At 34.4% G+C, this 10416-nt stretch overlaps 1 protein-coding gene across 4 annotated transcripts in view; it reads left to right on the forward strand.

The window, feature by feature from the left end:
- Positions 1–8014, forward strand: part of GIN1 (gypsy retrotransposon integrase 1) — a 28458-nt gene extending 20444 nt beyond the window's left edge. For 3 of the 4 annotated variants that reach the window (XM_025992840.2, XM_025992837.2, XM_072736665.1), the window contains 3 exons: positions 21–197; positions 674–959; positions 7311–8014. In XM_025992840.2, the coding sequence (XP_025848625.1) occupies positions 21–197; positions 674–959; positions 7311–7585 (738 nt within the window). In that variant the 3' untranslated portion in view covers positions 7586–8014. The remainder of the gene's footprint in view (positions 1–20; positions 198–673; positions 960–7310) is intronic. The other variant, XM_025992839.2, reaches the window with a different exon arrangement.
- The last annotated feature ends 2402 nt before the right edge of the window (positions 8015–10416 follow it).

The following is a 10416-nucleotide window of genomic DNA, read 5'->3' on the forward strand; positions in this document are numbered from 1 at the left end:
GTTCATTTTCCTTAAAATAGGAGCCTACTAAAAATATACCGTATTTTCAAATGTTTAATCGAAATCCATACATGACTGAGACTTCAGATATTCTCCATGAAGCAGATGGTAATGATACAAGTATGTTTGCCAAAATTCTAGGTGCAATTAAAGAAGCTGATAAAATAATGGAGAATAAGACAACTTCAGCAGGACAGGTGATTCTATTTAATAGAAAACTCTATAACCTAAAAATCCACGAAGTAATTTTAAAAATTTCACCATGCACACACATACACATGGATGCACACATACATATGTTATATAAGCCAAGTTTGTTTCTATTAAATTCTGCTTGTTTTGATTACATAGTATGCTTACTAACTATAAAGTTCTGAGAGACGGTAATGGGAATACCTTGTTCTTTGGAATTAGGTTGAACTGAATTCACATTCCTGGTCTTGTTGCTTTCTGGTCGTTTGATTTGGGCAAATTACTTAACCTATCTCAGTTTAATTTCTTTGCAAAGTTGGGGTAATGGTACTGGTTTTGAAATATTTTTCAGAATTAAATAGAGATTCATGTCTACATTGTAATAATATCTTAGTAAGTAACCATTTTGTTATTTGCATTTACTTTCGAGAAACTATAACTTTCCTCCCTTTGTTCTCTCTTTTTTATTTTGCTCTTATAGATGGAGAACAACAATCTTGATGAACTAAATAAAAGCAAAATCATTGTTAAAAAGAAACCAAAGCAACTAAATCCATTTCATTTAAAAGTGGGTCATGAAGTTTTAAGACAAAGAAAAAATTGGTGGAAGGATGGTCGTTTCCAGTCAGAATGGGTTGGTCCTTGTGTCATAGACTATATTACAGAAAGTGGATGTGCTGTTCTAAGAGACAACACTGGGACGAGACTTAAAAGACCTATCAAAATGTCCCACCTTAAGCCTTATGTAAGAGAGTCCAGTGAGCAAGGTAAATATCTGTTACTTCTTTACATTTTACTTTTTGTGAATGAGGAGGGAAGTTAAAAGTAATGTAAGAATCCACCCTCCACCCAACCAAAACCTCTTTTCTCAGTTAGGTTTTCTTTTACTTTCTCATTTTTATAAAATGTGGTATAATTTTAGATCCCAGGTATTCCGTTCTGTTAGAATGAGAATCTTGAAACTGTCAGGCTTCTAAGAGATACGGTTCTGATTTCTAGTGTACTTTTCATACATTTACCTCATAGTTCATGTAGGAGTTATTGGACCCATTTCACAGAAGGAAGAATTAGGTCTTCTTTATTTTTGCTTTCACAACATTTTGTCACTTTGTGCCTCGGCTTAGCATAAGAAATATCCACTAAGGGGGGATCCCTGGGTGGCGCAGCAGTTCGGCACCTGCCTTTGGCCCAGGGCGCGATCCTGGAGACCCGGGATCGAATCCCACGTCGGGCTCCCGGTGCATGGAGCCTGCTTCTCCTTCTGCCTGTGTCTCTGCCTCTCTCTCTCTCTCTCTGTGACTATCATAAATAAATAATAAAAAAAAAATTAAAAAAAAAAGAAATATCCACTAAGGTAAATGATGCCAAAACCAAACATACTATGCAGAATTCTGTTGTGAGATAAATATACTAGAGAACTTTTAAAAAAGTGTTTTTTTTTATGTTATGCCATAGTCAGGTTATGACAAGGAAAGGTGCACAGTGGGGTGTAATCAGAATGCTATAAGGAGAGGTGAAAGCTTGAACATAGTTATGCTTGCCCCCAGATGTTGTTTTGAACAGTCAGAAGGATATCCTGATTTCTTTAACCCCTTTTCTTTGAGAGATTAAGAGAGAAATGACTTTTTGCTATGGCTTTCAGATTAAATCCCACTTACTTGAGACTGGTTTGTTCTGTCCTATTGTAACCATTCCCTAGAGTTTATATGAGGTGGATAACAGAGGTAGTGAATTGGTACCTCAGCCAGTTTTAATTTGGCTTTTCCTGTAAAGAAAAATAAAGCATCAGTATTATTTGGAGATAATATTTATACTTATTTATATTATACAGAGTATTTATACTTAACCTTATTTCTTTAGGGTAAAGAAGCCCTTAAGGGCTGTTGGGTAAATAGCTCAACTTTCCTTCTGATCTGGATCAAAACTGTCAAGTTTAAAAACTCTTAGTATCAAAAAAACAAACAAAAAAAAACCTCTTAGTATCTTTCCTTCTGCTTGTAACAGCCTGATTGCTCAGTTAGTAAACTTACCCTGAACTGTTCTAATTCTGAAAGCTCACAGTCTCTTCACTGTCCTTGTTGAAAGATGGTACTTTCATTCTTTGTACTACTTGCCCTTTATGATTTCTTTCTTATGTAAGTTAAGTAGAAAAAAAATTATACAGGTACATATTGTCCTTTCTTCTCTAGCAAGATTGTTTCCCTAATCTCAGCATTCAGGACTCAGTCCTTTCTAATATGTTAGCCTTCCTTAGTTAATACAAAATTTACATTTAAAATGTTGCTACATCTGCTTCAACGTTTTGCAATTTGCTCTTGCCAAAGACTTTCTCAGAAAGGAGGCCACACATTTTGCTACTCCTGCATATTCCAGAATTCAATTGAGTAGAACAGTTTCTAAACAAAGGCAGTCTAATTTTTCCCTCATGCTTGAATTCTCTGCAGATATTTCTTCCAGTAATATAAGGAAAATTTTAATATTAGTACTAGTGTACATGTAAGAGATCTGAGTTAGATGGGTAAAATTGTGTTTTCTTATTAACCAAAGGAAATGTGATCCAACCATCCTGGAATCTGGTTCTTGATTACTATTTGTTCCTTATTTTGTGTTTCTTTTCTTTATAGAAATTCAAAATAAATGTGATCTCTGCCATCTTTTTCTTCAGTATTACATATTCTCTTGAAAATCTTTACCTCAGAAGCTGATTTTAAAGTGTCCTTGAACTGAATGTCATGCAAACTAAATATCTTTGAATGTCTTAAATCCTATTCTTTGACATAAATTTAGAAGAGGTATATCCAAAAGAACTCTGAATTTTCTGTCTGTACTTGTCATTGCTACTCTTACCAGGTGTGAGATCGCATAGCTATTTTAAAGACTCACTGTCCAAAGCAGTTAAGCTCTGTTTCCAACTTCTTATCCATTCTTATCTAGAACATAATGTAGAGGGAGCACATTCAGTACTAGGTCAACAATATTTCTCATGGCTATTTTAAGCAGGCCTATGTCATTTTGTCTGGTTCAATGCCAGGTACTTGTTTTTCAAGACTAATTATTTTAGTTAGTTTTATGACATACCTTAGTATCTCTTTATAATCCTAATGTTCCCTTCTGAAAAGAACAATGTTACTGACTCTTCTATCCAACATAGATTTTGAGTAGTTTTATTGTTTCATTTTGGGTAGGAGTTGTGATAGATTTCTGTCTGCTGATTGCTCTTCAAAGTTTATGAAATGGTTTTCATTATTTTATAAGTTTCCTACTGCTGCTATAACATATTACTATAAATTTAATGATTTAAAACACCTTACAGTTCTTTAGCTTAGAATTCCAACATAGATAGGTCTTACTGGGCTAAAATTAGGCATTGGCAGGGCTTTGTTCCTTTCTGTAGGCTCTAAAAGAGAACCTGTTTCCTTGCCTTTTCCAACTTCTAGGGGCTACCCACACTGCTTGGCTTGTGTTCTCCTACCTCTGTCTTCAAAGCTAGCAATGACAGATAGAGTTCTCCTCACGTCACAGTCACTGCAACCTTCTCTCTTCCCTCCTCTTCCATGGTTAAGGACCCTTGTCCTTAGGCCCACCTGGATAATGCAGAATTATCTCCCTGTTTTAAGGTCAGCTGGTTAGCGACCTTAATTCCATCACTTCTCAAATTCTCCTTTGTCATGTAAGGTACTGTACTTACAGGTCCAGGGAGTTTTAGAACATGGACATCTTTAGGGACCCATTATTCTCCCTCCCACTTTTATGGTTTCCATTCATGAAACAAAACAAACTTTAGATCTTTAGTAAGCCCATTATATTTACTGTTTTATTAATATAATTTATCCAAAGAACTTCCCTTTGAGCTCTTAGTTGTATAATCTCTAAACTGAGAGTCATTCAGTTCTCTGTTGTTAGTATTGGTTATTTTTATAAATGTGGCAATTATGTAATACCAAATTACAGTAATCTGTCATGATTTTATCATAAGAAAGGATGGATAATCTATTGTATCAACACATTCTAAAAGTTTTAGAATTATCTGGCTGTATATAGAATTAGTCTGATCACCTCTTCAGAATAAGGAAATTTAGTATTCTAAAACCATGTACTTTTCTTTATGTTTAACGAAATAAATTAATCCAAATCACTCAGACTTTTCTGAGACTTTAATTTCAACTTACTTTTCTCCTTAGAGAAACTTAAAAATTTGTTTCTTAATTCCTTTTTTTTTTAACTCCTTAAAACTACATAAGGAAAAGTATGTCTAAACTGCTGTGATAACACCTTACCTCCACTTGGAAAAAACTAAAGGCTTGCTTACTCAGTCTGGCCAAAGCTGAAATAATGCTTTCATCAAACAGATGTCATAATGATAATTAAATTAATAGAATGAAAAAAGAAAAGTTTATCCTTTAATACAGCTGAATAGAAAAATGTTTTAATATGATATGGTTACTTTGTATCTTGTGGACAAAACTTGTTCTTTTTTACATCCCTAATTCAGGATTATTTTACACCAGAACTGTCAAATTGATATATATAAAATGCAAAAGTTATATAGTAATGTAATTTTAAATTTTCTAGTAACCACGGTAAAGTAGGCAAGAAATATGTGAAAATTTTAAAAATATATTTGATATAACCTGCTCTATCTAGTTATTATTTAATAATATGTGTAGGACCTCAAAAGTCTCTTCTGATAATACCTGGTAGTTTGTTTTGAAGTTAGAGAGCATTTCTGTTGGCTCCAGTAGATCTAGACCATATTGGAGTTGAAACATATTTGACCTTCTGGATAAATGAGAATTGGTTTTGGTTTTTTTGTTTGTTTTTTTTTTCTACACAAACATAGCTTGAAATCTCCAGAGTAATTTTCCATTGCATATAAAGTGATTTGTGTAGAATTTGCCAAGTATAGAGTTCTTGTTCTCTACAGTTTTATTACAGTAGTTTTTTTTTTACAATAGGTACTTTAAAATTTATCACTATTTAAAAGAAAAAATTTGTGTATTATATAAAGTCATGTACACATATGACACATAGAAGCTCTCCTCTTAGAAACAAGTGCGGTTGGTAAAGTGCATTGGTTTTGAAGTCCAGTATAACTAACAGGTTAGCTCAAGATCTGAATGTATTTCCAGGACATCAATGTGGCAACTTCTAAGAGCTTCATGTCTATGCTATGTGCATTTTCCCTGTTGATACCATGTTTACTGGACATATTTTTCAAAAAAAAAAAAAAAAAACTGAGAAAACTGCATCAAAGAATTTTTGCAAGGATCTTTGGAAATACCTTAAATTTATGGTATCTGCAATCACCAATACTTTGAGCACTGTGCAGGCCTTGAAACTGTGGAATTCCCATGGCTTATTTGAAAAATTTCACCAGTGATACATTTATCATACCTAACCTTTGGAAGTTCTCTTATAAGTGTCTAGCCTTCTCCAGTATTAAGAGCCTAAGAGTGAACTTTGATGTTGAACCTTTAGCAACACATTCTGAGTGTTTCAAGTGCATTGATCATGTTTTTGCTCTTTCTTGCTGTTCTTAGACAATAGCACTTCTCATGAGTTGCACAATTTGGTTTTTATCCTTCAGAATTGTTCACTTGTCCAGCAGTTCATCCCGTGCTAACATACAAAAATCATTTTCTTACCACCTTCAATTATCTATACTTTTGTTTTCATCATAAATACCTGTATCTTGCCATCTTTTCAATCTAATTACTACTTTTGCATGAATAAGAATTGGTGGGAGAAAACTTGGAAAACCTCTCAAAATTAAAATACCAAATATACTTTGCCTAATGAAGAACAAAATGGTCAAAACTACATGCCCATGCAAACCCAAGTCCACTTATGGGAGAGCATCATGGCTTTGATTTTTTTAAGTTTTTAAACCAAAGTTCTTAAGTGTGTAAATTTATGGGATTAGAACAGGCCCAGTGAGCTTTTCACATATTAGTAGGAGAATGGGTAGAATAAGATCATGTTCTAGGGTTTATTAGGAAATTTATCTGCTCTGAGAAACTTTCTTCGATCTCTAATCTAATGGGCAATTAGTCTTCCTTTTGCTATTTCTTGAACTTAAAATTTGAGGGCTCTTTAAGCTATTAAAATCTTAGAGATAATCATTAATGCTTTGGGAAAAAAATGCAGAAAAAGAAGGCTGGGGTCCATGAAGTTAATCATCTGTGGTGGAAGAGTTCTTTGTTATAATGAATTAAAATATCAGGTAGGGAAAAATCCTTTTATGTACATAAACCTTTTTTCATGAAGATGGTACTTGTTTTACCATCAGGTTAACATTCATATTAAGCATTTTTTTTTTTTTCTGATAGCAATGATAATTTTGCTGAACGTAGAATAAAATGCTGACAAGGGAAATTCCTTGTCAGTATTTCGGTATGAATTTAACTACACTTTAGAAGTTCATGAGCATTTTGGTATTAAATTACACTTAAATAAGCTAAGCATTGTAAACTGCCTACTTACACATAAACCTGCCCACTTACCTGTATCACATAAGCCTGATTCTAATAACTCATATAAGCCTGATACTATTAATTTCATTTTATTATAAACTAAAATGTTTATAATTTCATATTATAAACAACTTGATATTATTGTCCTAATTTTAAACAACTGGACATTATTGTCCTTATATGGATTCTGTGAAGATTAAAGTTATAAATGTAAGGATTTTATTTATTAAATATCTTTCAAGATTCCATTAATTTACTCAGGAGTACCTTGCAGAAGCCTATTAATAAGTGTATCATGAACATCAAAAATAGAGTTTTTATAACTTTGCTTTTAATCTTTACCATGATCTTTGGCCCTTTCTAACCACTCATGTATACCTGCCAAAGACAGATCAAGGCAACAGGAAAACTTGGCTCTTTTAAAATCTTAGAGGTCTTTCCTGAATTCTGTGTATATGAGCTGTCAAATGTATGTATCATTTTATTCATCCTTTGACATGTGTATTAGTAGATAGGAGAATTCACCAGCAGTTAATCTTAGAGTTAATTTTTATTGCTTGGAATTTTGTCCCCATTTAACATTGTTTAATTTTAAAATGATGTTTAATTATTCTAAAAGGTAAACTTACATATTTCTTTTTTCAGATAGTCTTTATCTCTTGCAAGGTTCAGTAGTGGCAGATCATGACTACATTGGATTTCCTGAAATTCCAGTTGGAGCATACCAAGCGAATATTCTGGTAGAAGATGCAACTATTGGCGTAGTCGATAATGAATTACTGACATCAAGCAAAGATGGTGAACTCTTAGAATTTAGAAATGCCAAAATCTCTCCATTGATAGAAGATCATAGTACTCTTGAAAAGCAGACTTTCAGTCTGTTGGACTCTTCAAACCAAGTCCTTGAGTACTTAAGTTAGTAAATATCAAAATTCATTTAAAGTGCTTCTTTAGAAAGTATAACTCCTTGGATCTTTATCTTTTGCATTCAAAAAAAAGTTGTGTAGAAGTGTTTTGATACGCTCAGAATGACTAAATCCTGAAGGTTTATTTTATAACTCTTAATTTATCTGAACTTGTGTAATGTTTGAAAGTCAGTATGTGTGTGTGTGTGTGTGTGTGTGTGTGTGTGTGTGTGTGTATATATATATGTATATATATATATGGGAAGGAAGCATATAAATGTATAGAGCGTGGTTGCTTCTTAGAAAGGAAACTAAACTCTAGCTCAAGACTCTCAGATCTTTCTCTTGTATTGGTACCATATATTTTTTTTGGATATTTTGCCCCTTTAAAATAAAAGCTTGAACTACCCAGAATGGGATTAATAAATATTTATTCCACTATAACAATGAATTAAGTGAAACTTCTTTCTGTGTCATTGCAACTTTTAAAAATAATATTGTAGGAAAGAATTTGGAGTTGTTTAATGGACTCTTACAGGATATTGATAATTTCACCTCCTAGGCTCATAATTTGTATCTGAATCTATATATTAGTTTGAAAACATTTGTGCATTTCCATAATATATATTAAAGTCAAAAGTACCCACTAATAAGATTTTTTCTGCAATCTTAAAGGAGTAATAATGATAAAATAACTAATACCAGAGATTTTAAACTATAAGCTCTATGATGTTTATAACTTTATTCAACAAATATTTGTTATAAAGCACTTTGAAAAATTCTGTGGGAAAATTAAAGGATGAGTAAGATGTGTCTCCTCTTCTTAAGGGGCTTACAGTCTGATAAGGATTATAGACTGCATAAGCCTTGTATAATACAAGTTACAAATTACATGGCGAATTCCATTAGAGAAAAGTATAAGTAATACACATAGGGAATCACAAAAGAGAGAAATTACTTCTAGATAGAAAACTTGAGCTTGACCTTGAAGAATGCACAGGATGTGATGAGAATACAAAAGAATTAGAGGAAGAAAAATGAACAGAGACAGAAAAGTATTGTAACGACTCACAGAAAGGCAGGGCTTTTTGTTGTCTGCAGTACCTCAGGTATAAGGTGAAGTAGTGAGACAGGGGAGGATAAAGCTGAAAAGAGAAGTAGAGAACCTTGTGGAGGGCTTTGAATACTGTCACGGTTTGAATTGTGCACCTCAAAATTGCTGTGTTGAATTCCTAAACTCTAGTACTTCAGAATGTAACTTTATTTGGAAACAGGGTTATTGCAGGTGTAAACATTAGTTAAAAAGAAGTAACATTGGAGTAGAATTGGGTCCTAATCCAATATGACTGATGTCCTTATAAAAGGAAGAAATTTGGACACAGACTCAAGGACAGTGCCAGGTGAAGAGAAGGCAGGGACTGGGATGATCGTCTACAAGCCAAGGAATGACGAAGATTGCCATCAAACCTCCCAAAACTAAGGAAGAGGTATCAACAGATTCTTCCTCATAGCCCTCCGAAGAAATCCTCTCTGTCAATAGCTTCATGTCAGATTTGTAGCCTCCAGAACTGTGAGGCAATAAATAACCTTTTATATAAGCAATCCAGTCTGTGGTACTTTGTTATGACAGTCCTAGCAAAGCAATACAATACCTAGCTAAATTATTTTTTTATTCTCTGAGGGCTATTAAAAGTTTTTTGTTTGGTTTTGGTTTTGCTTTTTACTTTTTTTTTTTTTTTTAATGTAAGCTCTTCCCCCAGCCTGGGGCTTGACCTCACTAACTCCAAGATGAAGAGTCACATGCTTCACTGACTGAGCCGCCCAAGAGCTTCTACTGAAGGCTTTTGTATAGGGAAAAGTCATGAGCAGAACTTTCAGAATGGAAACAGAAGAGATGGAATCCAGCTCTCATGGGTCCCTGATCTCAGGCAATTTCTCCAAGGAAGATGGGGAACTATCTTCCCAGATGTCCAGCTTTGGTGAAGCCATGTCTCAGATCAGAGAGTTGGAGGAGAGGGCTATGGAGGAGCTCAGGGAGATTATACAGCAAGGGCCAGGTTGGCTTGAGCTCTCTGAGATGACTGAACAGCCAGACTATGACCTGGAGACCTTCGTGAACAGGGCAGAGTCTGTCGTGATCCAGCAGGCCAAGCACTTCTCAGCCCTGCAAGATGTCATCAAGGCCTTGCGTCTGGCCATGCAGCTGGAGGAGCAGGCCAGCAAGCAGATGGGCAACAGGAAACAGCCCCAGTGACGACTGCAAATGGAAGATCTGTTTGTTTTAAAAAAAAAAACGTTTTAGGATTTTTAATCTGGCAGCTAATAAAGATTAGAGGAAGAGAGAAGAAAAGAATGGGGATTAGTTGATATGATTGTGCAATGATGATGAGTAATGGGAACCTAAACTGTGCTAGTAGCATTATTGATAGAGCAGGGGCACCTGGATGGCTCAGTGGTTGAGCATCTACCTTGGCTTAGGCTGTGATCCTGGAGTCCTGGGATCGAGTCCCACATTGGGCTCCCCACGGGGAGCCTGCTTTACACGTTATATTGTACACTTTAAAAGGATGGATTTTATGATCTGCCTAATGTCTCCGCCTTTGTGTGTGTGTGTCTCATGAATAAATAAATAATATCTTTTAAAAACAATAGAACATACCTTAAGATCTACAGAATATCTCATTTTATATGTCAACCATGCTGAACAGTGATGGGATACTGAAAATGGAGACCTGAGATATTGCAATTACTCACTTAAGAAAGATTAAATTCTGTTTAATACAGGCTAAAGGATAAATGATTGAAAGAAAAAAAATTCATTCTGGGGTTTTATCTTATGCCAGAGA

This window comes from Vulpes vulpes, chromosome 14 (assembly GCF_048418805.1).
Source record: "Vulpes vulpes isolate BD-2025 chromosome 14, VulVul3, whole genome shotgun sequence".
NCBI lineage: Eukaryota > Metazoa > Chordata > Mammalia > Carnivora > Canidae > Vulpes > Vulpes vulpes.